This window comes from Artemia sp. Qi Xiang Cuo, chromosome 4 (assembly GCF_049724085.1).
Source record: "Artemia sp. Qi Xiang Cuo chromosome 4, ASM4972408v1, whole genome shotgun sequence".
NCBI classification, from domain to species: domain Eukaryota; kingdom Metazoa; phylum Arthropoda; class Branchiopoda; order Anostraca; family Artemiidae; genus Artemia; species Artemia sp. Qi Xiang Cuo.
In genome coordinates, this window is record NC_142797.1 from 42,158,888 (window position 1) to 42,176,615 (window position 17,728).

General features: G+C 33.6%; 1 protein-coding gene across 1 annotated transcript in view; it reads left to right on the top strand.

Annotated features, from left to right (window-relative positions):
- Positions 1–14,300, top strand: part of LOC148953125 (eukaryotic translation initiation factor 2-alpha kinase-like) — a 140,153-nt gene extending 125,853 nt beyond the window's left edge. Inside the window, exons 16-18 of the mRNA XM_089088308.1 lie at positions 9,043–9,207; positions 10,673–10,765; positions 13,101–14,300. Coding sequence (XP_088944434.1) covers positions 9,043–9,207; positions 10,673–10,765; positions 13,101–13,163 — 321 coding nt within the window. The 3' untranslated portion in view covers positions 13,164–14,300. The remainder of the gene's footprint in view (positions 1–9,042; positions 9,208–10,672; positions 10,766–13,100) is intronic.
- Positions 14,301–17,728: the final 3,428 nt, after the last annotated feature.

Genomic DNA, 17,728 nt, shown 5'->3' on the forward strand with positions numbered 1-17,728 from the left:
TGATAACAAAACAAATACATTTTAATTTTTTTACTTTTTTAACTTTAATAAATCAAAATTATTAAGACTTTCATGAATCAATACCAGTATATGTATATTAAACTGTCAATCCACATTCATTTGTTTTTTGTTGTTTTTTTTTTCAGTAAAGTGCAAATTATGTTCCAGTCTTCAGAAGGCATGGGGAGCGTCAGTCCTACTCATGTCAATTTCTGCTCGTTTTGAGTTTGACTCGGTTATTTATTATAATTTCTGTACGTTTTGGGTTTCATTTATTTACTAATGGTGATTTGTGGCAGTTTTACGCTCAAAATATTATTTGACTTTGTTTCTGCTCCTTTTTTGGTTTAGTGTAGTTCTTTACTTTTCTTTGAAAACCTGTTTCGTGGGAAAAGTTTTTAAATTAATATATGTTCGTTTTTTATGGGCATAGTCTTTTTCATGGAATATAGGAGTTTCGGACAAGGCGCTTCTAATAGTGTACTTCTTGTTTTAATCTCACTCTTACTTTAGGAGTTATGGGCAATTGTAGTTTTTATTAAGGGATATGATCGTCTCTTACTAGATTGCAAGCTACCGCTGCAACCCGGATACTAGCTACAACTTGAACCCGGATTACTAAGCCGCGTTTACAGGCTCAGCGGGTTCGAACACGGGTTGTTCTCGTCTAGTTTCAATTTTCTAGTTTTTCGTCTAGTTTCGTCTTCAGCGTGTTCGAAGTTTCAACCCCGTGTTCGATGCAGTAGATGCACTGATACGCAATGCTTGATGTACTAAACGATAACAATCCTTGTTCGAAGACGGGTTGTTTACGGCTCAGCGGGTCGACTCTACAGCCATGATACCGATGAAACTTACAGAATCCCTACTTATTATTAATAATTACTAGGGACTTGAGTTCGTTCTTTAATATAAGTAATATAATACTATAATGCAGTTTTCCGTAAAAAATTATCTTGTATTAAAAACTATTTTCGTTACTTAAAAAAGATTTCTATGTACAGCAATTTCCTTTAAAATGAGCCATTAAACAGCTCTCAATTATGATGATTAAGTACCTACAATTCTGACGTCATTCAGCAATCTTGAACATGAAGATGTTGTTTTTTCGTAAAAAATGATTTTATATTAGAAATAACTTTTTTTAATTACATAAGGTTTTTTAACCCCCTCAATGTCGTTTAAAATGAGCCATTAAAGAGCTCTCTACGATTTTCCAGTGCCCTGCTAACTGAGGAAAAGAAGAAGAACAAACAAAGACCACTTCTATGCAGAATATCGTGGTTGCAGCCGCTTTCCTTGATTTTCAAGCCAGTGATTTCAAGCCTTGTTATTCAAGCCAAGGGACTATACTTTTCCTATTTAGGGGTTTCTGACAAGGCGGTTCTAATAGTGTACTTCGTTTTTTGATCTGATTCTAGTTTTAGGAGTTACGACCTATTTCATTTTTTACTGTAGGGTGTGATCGTCTCTTACTAGGTTGCTAGCTACCGCTACAACCCGGATTCTGGATATATAAATTCATTAATTTTGATATTACCAACCAAAAGCTACAAGCCTGCGAAAAATTGCCTGATTTTCGAAAGGTGGGGGGGGGAAACACCTCCAAAACGTCAAGCGTTTCTTGACCAATGAAAATCACACCATCAGATTCAGCATGTGAAAGAACCCTACTGTTGAGATTATCTACAAAAATGTAAAAAATCTACAAGCTCTTATCTACAAAAATGTGGCATTTTATTTTTTTATTTTTGGCAGAACAATGATCACGGATGTGTGTTAATATGTCTGTTTGATTGTTTTTTATTCTTTTGTTTTTGTTTTTGTTTTTTCTCGAGGGTAATTGTATCAAACCGATAGATCATAATTTTAAGATAGGCATTTGATTCAGCTTAGTCGAAAGGTCCAGTAATCATGCTTCTGGTGACAACATGACCCTCCACAGTCCCTGGAGAAAAGGATTTAGTCAGTCAACGAGCATTTAAGTCAGGGTTGCAGCGGTAGCTTGCAACCTAGTAAGAGACGATCATGACCCAAGGCAAAAAATGAAATAGGTCATAACTCCTAAAACTAGAATCAGATCAAAACAAAGTACACTATTAGAACCACATTGTCCGAAACCCCTATATAGGAAACTTATAGTCCCTTGGCTTGAACAACAAGGGAAATATACAGACTTGAAGATCAAAAAAAGTTCTTTTGATATAATTTTTTTTTTTTACGAAAAAACTGTAACGTTTGGCAAACGGTAGAAGAAGGAAAAGGCAATTACTGATGGCTAGCCACTGGGACAAATTTCTTAAAAATATTTAACTTTGTCTTATGTTCATTTTAGCTTATTGTTCGCTATTCCTCCTAAGAATCTTAGCGCATTTATATGGTCAATATTGATGAATGACGTCATAACCGTAGGTATTTAATCATCATAACAGAAAGCTGTGTAATGGCTCATTTTAAAAGAAAATGCTATATATAGAAACCTTTTGTAATTAACAAAATCCGGGTTGCAGCGGTAGCTAACAACCTAGTAAGAGACGATCACGCCCCATAGTAAAAATTAAAGTAACGCATAACTCCTAAAAAAAGATTCAGATTAAAACAAGAAGCAGACTATTAGAACCGCCTTGTCCAAAACCTCTATATAGCAAACTTACCGTCCATTGGCTTGAAAATCAAGAAAATTGGCTGTAACCATGGTATTCTCCACATACGGCATCTTTTTTTCTTTCCGTTTTTTTCCTCAGCTAGCTGGGCACTGAAAGATCATAGAGAGCTGTATAATGGCTCATTTTAAAGGAAATTGCTACACCTAGTGCCTTTTGTAATTAAAAAATAAAATAGTTTTTAAAATAAAATAAATTTGACAAAAAACTGCACTTTTGATGTCTTTTCATTCTGCAGTTTTTCAAAGATATTTGATTTTTGAAACAATCAAACAGTTTGTGGTAAAGAAGTATATAGTAAGAACTACTCGTCTCAATAGTAACCGAAACTGTAAAAAACGAAGTTTCGATACCAATAGATACATCAAAAGAATCAGATTTTTATGATGATTTTAAATATGTAAGTTTCAACAAGTTTAGTCTTAGCCATCAAAGGTTACGAGCCTGAGAAAATTTGCCTTATTTATGAAAAAAGGGGAAAACACAAAAATGTAGTTTGTTCTCAGTTCAGGGTCACTAAAGGTATTATGTAAACTGCAAAAATATTACATTAAAAGACGATCATTAGAATAATAAACCATTACATACATTGGACTTAGTTAGTTACTTGATTGTTTGAGGTTTTACTTTAAACAACGAATTTTAGTCCATAGTAACTGAGGTATTATAAGGAATCATTATATAGATGATGAATTTTCCTTAAGAAATTACCGGAAATCGAACTCGGCCCAACTAGGTGAGAGCCAGCTATCCTAACCAATAGACCATATAGAAGATATTAAAATACATGATTACCGAAGTTTATGTTTTATGTTTATATTAAAATACGAACCTGATTCTTTGAGGTTCGTCTCTTACTATTCCAAAGAAGAAAATGCCGGAGGCTTTTTCTGTGTTTGTAATCAGGGTTTAGATAAAATCTGGGTTGCAGTGGTATCCGGGTTGCAGTGGTATTTAGCAACCTAGTAAGAGATCCCGCCCTATAATAAAAAATGAAATAGGTAATAACTCCTAAAACTTTAATCAGATAAAAAAACTATACTATTAGAACTGCCTTGTCCGAAGCCACTATATAGGAAACTTATAGTCCCTTGGCTTGAACAACAAGGGAAATATACCGGCTTGAAAATCAAGAAAAGCGGCAGCAACCAGGATATTCTGCATATACTGCATCTTTTTCTCTTTCTTCTTCTTCTTTTCCTCGGATAGCAGGGCACTGGAACATCGTAGACGATCAACTGAAAAAGAGATGCATATATTGGACTTAGTTTGCTGCCTGATTCTTTGAGATTCGTTCATAGTATGATCCGGGTTGCAGCGGTAGCTGGCAACCTAGTTAGAGACGATCACGTCCCATAGTAAAAACTGAACTAACCCAGACCTCCTAAAAATAGATTCAGATTCAAACAAGAAGTACATTATTAGAACCGCCTTGTCCAAAACCTCTATAAAGCAAACTTACCGTCCCTTGGCTTGAATAACAAGGAAAATATATTGGCTTGAAAATCAAGAAAATTGGTTGTAACCATGTTATTCTTCACATACGGCATCTTTTTTTCTTTCTGTTTTTTTTTTTTTTTTTTTTTTTTTTTTTTTTTTTTTCTCCTCAGCTAGCTGGGCACTGAAAAATCATAGAGAGCTGTATAATGGCTCATTTTAAAGGAAATTGCTACATCTAGTCACTTTTGTAATTAAAAATAATACATTAAAGGACGAACTGTTGTCCATAGTAACGGAAGTATGATATTGAATCATTGTATAGATGATGAATTTTCCTTAAGAAATCATTATAGGTAACTAGGCTGTAGTAACTAATTTAATTTTGAAAAGAATTTTGAATTTGGCAGAAACCTATATGGTAGTATAAGTAAGCTACAAGTTATAAAAAGGATCCGCCGATATTTGAACTCAGATTGCAGGATTCAAAGTCCTATGTGCTAACCATTACACCAACAGACGTTCATATTACAAAATAATTTTAACAGTATGTGATATAGTAAGGAACGAACTCTAGCCATCAGTATTGCAATGACGTCATTTGCATCCGGGTTGCAGCGGTAGCTAGCAACCTAGTAAGAGACGATCACGCCCCATAGTAAACCCTACAATAGCCCATAACTCCTTAATATAGAGTCAGATAAAAAAAAAAGTACACTATTAGAACCGCCTTCTCCAAAACTCCTGTATAGAAAACTTACAGTCTCATGTCTTGAGCAACAAAGAAATATGTCGGCTTGAAAAACATGAAACGTCGCTTGAAGTACAGCATTCTGCATCGACGGCATTCTTTTTTTTTTTTTTTTTTTTTTTTTTTTTTTTTCTCATCTAGCTTTGTACTGGAAAACCATAGAGAGCTGTTTAATGGCTCATTTGAAAGGAAATTAACGTATTTAAAAACCTTTCATAATTAATAATTTCGGAAACAATTTTTTTTTTACGAAAAACTGCATTTTTCTATAGCTCTGTAAAAAATGAAAAAGGTCATAACTTCTAAAACTAGAATCAGATCAAAAACGAAGTACACTATTAGAACCGCCTTGTCCGAAACCCCTATATAGGGAACTTATAATCCCTTGGCTTGAACAACAAGGGAAATATACTGGCTTGAAAATCAAGAAAAGTTTTTATATAAAATTATATTATATTTAAAAAGAAGAATTAATTATATTTTATATTATATTTTTAATATAAAATCATTTTTTTACGAAAAAACTGCATTTTCTTGGTCAAGATTGATGAATGATGTCATAATCGTAGGTGTTTAATCATCATGATAAGAGAGCTGTGTAATGGCTCATTATAAAGGAAATTGATGTATATAGAAACCTATTATAATTAACAAAAATAATAATAATTAAGAACGAATTCTAGCCCATAGTAAAATAAATAATTATATGCTTTATTTTAGGCTCGAACTCATGACCCTACGATTATGAAACCTACGGTCTACTGACTGAGCCATCGAGGCTTTTATATTATGAACGTTATAGTAAAGAACGAACTCACGCCCATATTAATTATTAATAATAAATAGGGATTATGTAAGTTTCATCGGTATCATGGTTATATTAAAGGACGAACTATTGCCCATAGTAATTGATGTTATTTACATAAAGTTATACTAAAAGACGATCATTATCCGGCTTGCAGCGGTAGCTAGCAGCCTTGTAAAAGACGATCACTTCCCATACTAAGAAATACAGCAGCCCATAACTCCTAAAAAAAAGATTCTGATCGAAACTCAATGTATGCTATTAGAATCACCTTGCCCGAAACCCTTATGTAGGGAACTTTCAGCTCCTTAGTTTGAATAATGAAGACTATTCATTGGCTTGAAAAATATCAGAGGCAGTGCTGTAGCGTTGCCTATAGTAAAGGCCATACGGCTCCAATGTTTTATTATTTATTAATTATTTATTATTTTTCCCAGAGGCACTTCATAAGGAAGGAGTCTTCGTAGAAAATTCAAAGGGGGCTCATTCGATTGGAAATCGAGAGTTCTAGTGCCCTTTTTAAGAGTCGAAAGTGATTGGAGGGCAACTAGCCCCCCCCCACGCCCCTCCTTCCCCCCCCCCCATCCCATCAAAAGTTTGTGATAGCCATTTTGTTCAGCATAGTTGATTTCCCGATCTAAAATATATTTTTGAGGTGGACACTCCCCCACAACCCTCAGGGCAAGGGTTTTAAGTTATGCCCTGGGGGCATATAAGGTTTTTATAGAAGGTGTTGTCGTAGAAACTTCAAAACAGGCTCAGTCGATTGGAAATTCAAAGGGCTAGTGCCCTTTTTATAGTCGAAAGTGATCGGAGGGCAACTAGCCCCCCCCCCTCCCACGCCCATCACTTCTCTAAACACATCCAATCAAAGTTTTTAGATAGCTATTTTTTTCAGCGTAGTTGATTTCCAGATAGAAAATATGTTATTGAGGAGGACACTCCCCCACAACCCTCAGGGCAAGGGTTTTAAGTTATGCCCTGGGGGCATACAATGTTTTTATAGAAGGCGTTGTCGTAGAAGCTTCAAAAAAGACTCATTCGATTGGAAATTCCAAGGGCTAGTCCCTTTTTAATAGTCGAAAGTGATTTGAGGGCAACTAACCCCCCGCTCACGCCCACCTTTTCCCCAAACACATCCAATCAAAATTTTGAGACACTCATTTTATTAAACGTAGTTTTAAGTTCTGGAAATTAGGTCTTTGAGGATGACAACTCCCCCACAGCCCTTAGGGCAATGGTTTTAAGTTATGCCCTTGGGGCATATAAGGTTTTGTATAGACAACATTGTCGTATAAACTTCAGAGAGGGTTCATTTTATTGGAAGTAGAAAGTTCTGGTTCACTTTTTAAGCGTCAAAATATGTTGGAGGGTAACCAGCTCCCCCCCCCCCTAAACCCTATTTTCCCAAATGCATCCAATAAAATTTTAAGATAGCTATTATGTTAAAAATAGTTCAAAGATTATATAACAAAAATTCCGGTGTTGACACAACCCACCAGGGCCCGGGGGCAGGCGTTATAAGTTATGCCCTGGGGACATATGACCTACTTCTCTCACTGTAAAAGTCTAAAACCTACTGCGTCATTGGTACTTTACTGAAAATTATATGCGTCTTGAACAGTCTTGGAAAGTATTATAGCAGTATGATCATTCTCTATCTCACCCATTATAAAAACCCGGATCGGGGTGCGAGTGCTCCGGAGAACGTTTTTGCAGATATAAAAATAGGCGAAGTCAGATTAGCGGGAATGCAGGTTACTCTGTTTCCGTCTGTTTCCATCAAAGTGCATTGAAACAATCGGAAATAGACTAACCCACATTCCCGCTAATGCAGAAATAAGTGGGAGGAGCTTTTTGTTCACGAAGACCAGAAATGATCTGCGATAAGCTTACTGGGTATATTCTGTCTACTGTGGTTTCAACCTTGATTTGCATATTCAATTTAAGTTTCACTCGGTTAAAGATTTATTTATTAATTTACACTAATATATATTGTATGTTTGTTTGCATTGACTCTTTATTTAATTTCTGTTTGTTTTAAGTTTCAGTTGTACTTCAATAGGAAAATATTTTTTTCGTCTTAAGCTCGATCTTCATATTCAATATAAGCATAACTCGCTTTAAGATCTATTTATTCATTTATATTATTACTTGTTGTATGTTTTTGCTATGATTGTTTATTTAATTTCTGTTCGTTTTGGGTTTCATTTATTCTTTAATGGTAATTTCTTGTCGTTTTGACTTTGAATTTCAAAAGGTATTTGTATCTGTTGAACTTAAGTTTAAAATGGCCTTTACTTTTCTCTGAAAAACTTATTTTTTCGGAAAGTTTTTTTTAATTAATTATAATAAAAGACGATCATTAGAAGTATCAATATGAAGGCTTTTACAATAGAAATTAGCGGGCATGCAACAATTAAAATGAGGAATTGCGTCCGAATGTAACTCAAATTTAAAATCGCCAAGGGTTTAAAGAAGAAATATGTCAAGCTTGAACGGAAATGTTAGCTTTTCTCGCTCCTTTCTGCTTTAAATTGTAGTCCTTCCCCAACTTATACAACATCAAAATTGGATTCGGACCCACTCAAGAATTGTGAACTGCTTGGCCACTTCATCATCTACGAGCCTACGAATTATTGCAACATCACGAAACAGTGGGCAAAAAATAACAGCTATATCACCTCATCTAATTATCTCAACGTAACTCCATGGAATATGATTAGATTCCCGAGAAATCACGGTAAATTCTTGGTTTTCCGATGTCTCCAGGGACTGATGCATATGACCAGTCAACGACCTTCTAAATATCAATTTTAAAGCACCTTCACAATCAAAAATTAATGGGAATGAAATAACTAAAATTAGGAAGTTTGTCCGAATTCAATTTATGCAACGATGTAACATAGATTTAATGAAGAAATATAGCAAATTCGAACGAAATAGTTGCTTTTCTTGCTTTTTCTTTTATGAATTGTCGTCTGTCCTCAGCTTATGCAACACAAAAATTGGATTCGGACCCACTCGAGAACAGCGACCTGCCTGGCTGTTTCCTCAGCTGCGAACCTACGAATTATTTCTAAATCACGAAGCAGCTAAAAAAAAAATGACTTCAATATGACAGCTATATCACCTAATTCAATTATCACAACATGACTCAATGAAATAGAATTGGATTCACATGAACTCCCGTTCATTGCTAAGGGTTTAAAGAAGAATACGTTTAATAACGAAACTAGAGAAGCTTTTGGAACAAAAGCTTCTCTGAACTGAACTTTTCTGAACTCCGTTTTAGGTCATCTTCTTGTGTTCTTAGAAATAGTACCCAGTTCAATATTTTGTTGTTTTTTCGTATTATCTTATGTCACAGTTTATCTTTGTTACAGATCAATGGGAAGCCTTACAACTACAAAGTGGATATTTATTCATTGGGGCTTATTCTCTTCGAGCTTCTCGTGCCATTTTCAACGGACATGGAACGAGCTGTTACCATTAAAGACTTAAAACAGATGAAGTTCCCTAAACAATTTTCCGACGACCATCCCAAAGAGGTTTGTCTCTATACTCAATACTAAAATTTTAGGATGTGTGATTTCTCATAGTTGCTAGCTATTATATGTGAGCATATCCTTACCCAAAACCTTTCAAAAACTAACCCTGGCCTAAACTTTTCGGTAAAATGCTGACGCTCTATTAACCAAAAACGTGATGGTCATCTAATAAAGATTAATTATTGAAAGTAATGTTAAATCCTTGGTTTTCGGCTAGGTGGTTTCATTAGACTCTAATTTGATCGAATAAATGTATTAATAATAAGTACCTGTTCTAGAAAACAAAATAAAACTGCTTTTAGTAGAGTGGACTAAGTTTGTTTACTCACTATTGAAACTGTCTTGCGATCGTTCAGCCTATTCAATCAATCCAAACTCTGTTCTTGCAAGACAAACAAGCGACATTTCATCAGAAAACATTGGAACTGTCACTTCTTCTGGATCATAATGTAACTCATGAAAATTATTTTTAATAGTTAAAATATTCTGACAGAGGTCATTTACGAAATCAAAAATAATAATGATCTAAGAACGGAACCCTGTGGAACTCCGCTTCTTATGAGGGAACTTGATGATCGTACTTAATGGGTCTGAATACACTATAGCCATCCTGCCAAGAATGCACGCAGGAAGCTAAGTATAGGACCTTTTAAATCATAAAGTTGACCCTTCATAAGTAGAAACTCGTGGTCTACTGTGTCAAATGCTCAGTCAAATCTACGTATATTGCTAGAATCTTATATCCTTGGTCCAGCGCTTTATTGACTTCACTAATTAAATACGTTATAGCTTGTTATCTGTGTGACCACCCATAAACCTAAATCGAGACGGATTTAACGCGTTACAACGATCTAGATTCCCTAAGATGGGCAGAAAAACACTTTTTCAGAAAACGTGTCAGTCAAGGAAGAATCGAAATCGATCTATAATTTCCTAAGCTTTTAGCCTCACCACCTTCATGGACAAAAGTCACACGAGCTATTTTAAAACATGATGGGAAGAAACCGTCTTTTAGTGCACCATTTATAAGGGACAAAAGATGCTGCTAGATTAATGACAGATTAAATTTAACCACTTCAAATGATATAACATCGCTATCAGATGTGCTACTTTTCATTTCATAGAAGTAATCCAGGTAAATTTGTAAGACAGGCTATTTTCATGCTCCCAAAGGTTGCGCTTTTGAATGATATATAATTATTTGAATTCTTGAATTTAATACTTGTAAGTCCTATTACATAAAATTAAAACTTCTTGTTTCAAGTGATGATCAATGCAGATGTAATAATATATCGTAGATGTAGATGTTAGATAGCCAGCAGATCTGTCATCTTAGTTTTTGATGAATTATGTAACTGAAGATATTCCTTAATTTCCTGCTTAATATTGCTTGATTTCCTTAATTTCCCGAAACCTTATAAGCAAAGAATTTCTTTTTCTTTTTACATAAACATTTTCTATTCAGAAACTGCTGTTGGAATTGATGCTGGATCATGATCCAGAATCTCGTCCTACAACTTATGGAATCAGGGCTAGACCGCCATTACGAGAACTCCAGGTATGTTTTAAGATATTTTAACTCCTTGGGAGTTTTTCCGTATTTGTGAGTTGTGTTTGTATGTATGTATGTGTCTCTTGCGTAAGCATGTGTGTCCCTACGCTTGTTGTATATTTTTGTTCTTGCAAGTTTTTGTGAGAGAGAATTTTTTTTTTCTCATTTTAACAAATAGTCAGGGAAATTCTCGTATCTGAAAAATCGAACTTTAGAATAAAGAATGTTGGCTAGATTTTCCAACTGTTTTGAGATAAAATAACTTATTTTGAATCTCCATTTAAACAGTCACTGCTCACTACCGTCAAATTTAACCTGGGTTACGTTATCGGTCCCCCCCCCCCTCAGTGGTCCTCTGACTCGTTAACTGGTCGTAAATATGCAAAACAAAAATTTCTCCATGAAAAAAATTAAAAATATTTCTCTGACTCGTAACTCGGTCTCAAAAATACAGGTGAAAACCCACCCACCTCACTCCTGGACAATAATTCTATTGATAACTCCCCATAAAATCCTGGATACGGCCCAGCATTTACGTACGGATAGGTTTGTAGTTAAGTAGGGCCTCCGTCTGGAAACCATATGTTGCTTGTGATTCTCCCTTTCCCCTTGGTTTTCAGTCAGTCCTTGGGCTCTTTTCTTATAGTATTCATGATATTTTACATCTATCCACATTAATAAACCTAGATTTCAAAGAGAGCAGAGACCATAAAAGGTTTGTTTTTTGCTAGAGTTGCTTGAACGTTTTGATTTCCATATTATGTTCACCCTGTGTGTATCCTATCTAAGGTGATTTATATTTTGCTATATATGTGTGTGCCGACATCCAATGCAAATTCCATATTTTTAATTTTTATCATTTTTATTATTTTTATTGTTTTGAAACCCTTAATTCATAGTGACCCCCTATCTAGATGTGACCAGCCGATAAAGGCAATCCAGAGCAGTATTTTACTACTTTTTCACCGTTGCAGATCCCTTAAGATAAATGATATGCCTCAAAGAACCCCTTAAAATATATACCATATCTCGTCCATATTTTTTTCTTGTTTAAGAAAAAATTACGCTTAATTATTTCACCCTTTCGTGTTGAAAAGACAACCTATCTTTGCAGGTCCCTTAAAATAAATGGTATGCCTCAAGGAACAATAAATATCATATCTCATCCGTATTTTTTCCTCGTAATAGAAAAGAAGTACACTTGCTTATTTCACTCTTCCTTGTGGAATCTCTGTCTCTATGGACTCTCCGGAAAAACCTATGGTTCCATACAACCTCTGTAGAGAAGTCATGTTCTGAGTTTGAAGTAGAATAAGTTATTTTCATGAGATTATACCCCCCCCCCCCTAGTCTTGATCTTGGACACTGCCATGTTTGAGGTTATAATATCTTTATAAACGAGCAATAATTTCATATTTATGTATGTATTTTTTCTCTAAAACGGCTCCATATCAGAATATCCTGGAATATTCTGGCCTAAAAAACGATCTAGATATGTCAGAAGCTTGAGAAAATCCATTAAGAGCCCTAATTTTGGAAAAAATATTTATGTGGGTGACGTCATTTTTATATACATCAGTATTACAATAACGTTGTCACACTTTATGTGGACAAATTGAAGATTTTCATGTATGGAGAAGTTTATATTACATTACTCAAAGAGCATAAAAACTGGTAATTGCAAAAATATTTGCATATATTTTGCCAAGGGATTACAACAACTCAAAAACCTTTTAAAAAACACCAAAATTTGAAGCTTAGTAGAAATCATTGTTAGAAATCGGGCAGCAAGTACAACAATTGAATTACAAACAATTACAACAATTCAGAAACCATATAAGAGAAAACCAAAAGTTTGAAGCTAAGTAGAAATCGTTGTTCGAAATCGGTCTTGCTGTGATATTTAAATAACTTTGAAAAGACTGCAGTATGAAAAGACAGTAAATTGCGTAAAGAGCAAAAATCTGGTAATTGCAAAATATTTGTATATATTTTAACAAGGGATTACAACAATTAAAAAACCTTAAAAAAGAAAACAAAAAGTTTGAAGCTTAGTAGATATCGTTGTTAGAAATCGGTCTTGTTTTGTGTGATCAAATATCTTTGAAAAAACTGCAGTATGAAAAGACAGCAAATTGTCTGTAGTTAAAAGACAAGCGACAATGAGAATCCATATATAGAAATCTGCCGTGTGCCGAGCAGGCATATTTTATATTTTAATATAAAAGTAGCATCACCGAATTTACTGACTCGTCTGAAAACTGATTGAAAACATTTGAATGTAAATCAAACCATAATTATCAACCCATAACTATATATTTATAAATTGTCATTTTTTCAGGATCCATCAATATTGGAAGTTTCTGAAGAAATGCATTTCCACTTGGGCCTGGGTCGAGGTTAAGTGTCATTGTTTCCAATGTCTATTGGTTTTATGTTGCTGTTGTTCATTATAACCGTTAGTGTAATGCACTGTGATCTTTTTTTTTTTTCTTGTAATGGCATCTGTCATTGAGTTCTACAAACATCACGTGAAAAAATTACTGCTTTTATCATTTGGTTAGGTGACAAACACCTAATATAATCAAGTTTTATATGCACCTATGCATATAAAACTATGCAAGTTTTTTATAAACACCTTTATAATCAAGTTTTCGGTAGTATTTTTTAGACGTGAGACGTACGTTGCTTTGAGTTACATTGTATTCTATGTCATTAGTAATATTTGTATTGTTTTGTGTTCAATTTTTTATAAATCATTCGGCTCATCTGTTATGGTATTGTTGTTCACAAGTTGAGTGTGTTTGTTTTGAATGCAATTTTTCATAATATCAGATCTTGTCTCCTTTCAGGTGAGTAAAACTCTCACTATTTCTTCTTTGTTTATTTATTTATGGTAAGCTATACCAATTTTGTTGAATGATGTTTTCTTTTTTTTTGTAGGATTCCTAAAGATTCAGTCCATTTTCCTTCTTTTTTTTTCTCTTTTTTTTTTGTCTGTCTATGTTTCTACAAGTGTCTTTTCAATTTCCTGCCATGTTATTGTGAGTTTCAATCCAGTTGTTTTTGTTTTTTTTGTATACATAATATCGTGCTGCTAGCAGGATTTTCCGAAAGATACTGCCACTATTTGAATTTATTTCCGATTTAATAAACGAGTAGTCTCCTGCCTGTGTTTTAATCGCCTTTTCCGTGTTACATTAATCTTGTGACAAAAAAATAATTGAAACGACTATGTAAAGCAATGAAAAAAAAAAACAATGAGGGTACTACTGCTTTATCGAAAAACATCTCAACAGAGGAAAAACAATTTTTTGCTTGTTGATAATTAAAGTTATATTAAACCAAAAAAGTATTACTTGTAAAGAAGTCTATAGAAAATTTTTTGAAGAAGAAGAAGAAAGCAAGAGATGTAGTTTTGTCCGACTTATCTTCGGCTAATTCTTTTTTTTTTCCTTAATGATAATTGAAGTTATATCGAACTTGAGAAAATACGGTCAATATATACCAAATCATATTATTGAGTTAGGACTAAAGTGAATACACCATTTAATGCCTTTTTTTGTGGTTATTACGAAATAATGAAAAATTTATATTAGAATTTATTTTCCGCCCCTCCCCCCCTATCTCTGCCCACTCAGGGGTAGGTATAGCCGATATCGGGGGGGGGGGCTTAAATTCATTTCCGATAGAAATGTTTATTATATTCATAATCAGCATAAAAAAAGGCATCAAATGGTGTATTCACTTTAGTCCTAACTCAATAATATGATTTGGTATATATTGACCGAAAATACTTCTTGTAAATAAGTCTAGAGAAGAGATTTTCGAAGAAGTAAAGAAGAATCAGTTTTTTTTTTAATTATGTTTTTTTTTTAATATTAGAAACAGAAACGTTTTGCGAATAGAATTGTATTTCCTGGTTTGCATCGCAAAGTACTTTATGGAAAAAAGGACTCCCAAAGGTCTATCTACAAACACTAGGGGGTACACATTCTTCTCTTAGTCATAATCTGAACACTTAACTCATAGCTACAATGTTGCTGTATTAAATGTTAGTTTGAGCATCAAGAAATAATTTTTATTATGGAGAGGGGGGGGGGCTAAAAATATTGCTATTAATGCAGAACTACTACCATACAAAAGCTAATGAGACAATAATTCTTCCATAATCTGCTTATCATTACTTATAGAACAGAACAATATAATTGTAATTGTTAACAGAACAATATAATTGTAATTGTTTATTCTTGATAAATGTTGCTCCATGGAAAGTGTTGTTGTAATTTTTCTTTTACTTTTTCTATATATTTTTCCTTGTTTCTCTTATAATAATCATTATTTATTGCATTTCTGAAAATGAACTGAATACTTGACTTCAAGGTATGGGTTACCGCGGTAAGATCTTGTTTTAGAACCACCTAGTCCCTGAATTTAATTTGGGTTTCCAATATATTTTTTTTCAAGAGTAATTAATTAGCATATTTTTTTTGGTTTATTTTGTTTATTTTTAAGAGGTTGTTAGTGCTTCTCTTTAAATACCATCATTTCATACTAATACACAAAAAGAAAACAGTAAACTGTTAAAATGGATTGGTCCCTAGGAAGAATATAATGTTTTTCTAGCTCATAGTGTTTTATGCTAGTATCGTACTTAGCATTATCTATATTTAGCGGTTTTTTTTTTTTTTTTTTTTTTTTTTTTTTTTTTTTGTTAAAATTCGTTTTATGCAAAAAAAAAAATAAGGTTTTTACCTAAGTTATGGTTCACATTTGTGTTTTGAAAGTAAAATTTGACCTACAAGAGAGAGTTCGATGGCCATATTCAAATGAGAATATTTGAAATTTGAACCTTTTAGTTGTTGTTTTTAACTGTTGAAGGTGGAACTATGTACTAAAGAAAAAGGATTTTAAAGTAAAACGTCTTGATTCTGAGATAGTTTTTCTAGATATAAACTTATTGACTGTGTGAATTGACGTAGACAGCGGCTGCCTTGGCTAAACTGGGCCTACTTTTGGCTAAACTGTGAGGTCTCGCCAGGGAAGTTTTTGGAAACTTTTCGTACGTCCTCTGTTGCATGCCACTCTTATATGGCAAGTGAAATATTTCTTATTTAAGATTTATTTTAATTAAGTTTTACCATTTTCAGCCAGAATTTTTTTTTACCAGATGCCGGTTATTGATTTAACTTCTGCATGAGGGTGGTATCCACCATTTTAATTATTTTTTTTCATGGATGTAAAGGCACTGCATAAAAATGAAACTTGAGTAGGGTTTTGATGGCAAGGTACTTTTTTCAAACCCAATTTTGTTATTTCTTGCAATACGGCTTAGAATAGTTGATATAGCATATACGGGATTTTAAATCAAAAATGAAATTAAAAATTGCATTTGTCAATTCTGAAATTAGAATCAGAATAATTTACTACCAGAAAGAACTAAAGAGGTGTTTTTTATATAAAATAAGGAAACATTACGGGTTAAAACAGTTACTTCATTTGAGGAAAAGAGGCATATCCCCCTTCCCCCTGGGACTTGTGTTTAGAAGTGTGTTTTTTACGTATTTTCGGTGAAAAATTACTTTTTTAGAATTTCTTTTGAAAAATGAAAAAAATACCCTTCTCTATTTTCAAAATTTTTCTAAATTTTTCACCTGTAGTGTGGATAAAAAAAAACTGTAGAAAGTGATAAAACTATGGTAGATAAACAGTGTTTTATTATTTTATCGGGTATATAATTTTTGTCGCAAGACAAAATTTTAGTATAAACTAATCTGGAAAAGTTCATTCATCTGACTTCTTCCCTCAACCCGATTTTGTGTCTTGTAGTGAAGCCCTTTGATGTATGCTACATAAATTTTCCGAACTTTTTAAAGGTGTGACGTTAATAATAGTAATTTTTGAATCAGCTTTAAATATTATTTTTATTAATTTTTGTTTTGTATTTGTTTTCCTTACGAATAAAGTCAGTTTTAAATTATGATTTTAACTCGTGAGATCTTTAGATCTAGAATGTGTTATTGTATCATCAGTTATCTTACGTAATCAAAATTTATTGTAAGGCTCATTTGCTTAAAAACTTTTATACTTGTTGTTATTGTTTGGTTAAATTCTATTTCTATTAGGTTTCTGTAAGATTGATTGAACCCGGGTGAGTGAATGGTTCCAATGTATGGTGAGTGTTTCATGCAACAAGTGTTGTCGTATGGCAGCTGACTTATTTTGTCGTCTTCTTGCCTTATCAACTTTCTGAAAAACTCCCCCAGAGTGATCACATCAAACCGAAGGCATAGATAATTCGGAAAGAGCTAATTTGAACGTAAATTAAAAGTTCCTTTTTAAGTCACCATAGAGATTGTGCACGAGAGAGTGTTCTCTTCTGCCATTTTATGGCATCTAACTACGACTTCGCCCGAAAGAAGACTAATTTATGATCAATTTAAAATTCTGAGAAGCTATTCGATTTCAAGTAGATTCACTTTATTTTCTTTTGAAATTGTGTTTGGTGATGTATAATTGTGTATCAGCTATCATGAAGGGAAGGAGGTGAGTCATTGTGCAGGCGGGGGTAGGGCCATTGCCTAAAAGAGCTCATTTTAATGCCCAAACTGCTAACTCTCCGTGAGCCTTTAAGTAAACGTAGAAAGAGGTAGAGGGGGAGAGGAGGTAGGAATTAATTAAATCGGGATCGACCCTTTCTGAAGTCGTTTTTCTTCCTTTTCTATAATTATGTCAAAATTCTTATGTACTAATAACTTCGGATGTTTAACTTTATACTCGCAACAAACACATATTTGGAATAAAAAGCTGATTCTTTGATTTAATGTTATCAATATTTAGGTTCTTACGCTTTTGTTGTTGATAAATATCGCTATTTACTTATCATTTATTACTATGAAGAACTCATTTATTTTTACTTCAACCCAATCATATAGAAAAAATGTTTGCTAAAAACTGGAATAGGTCAAT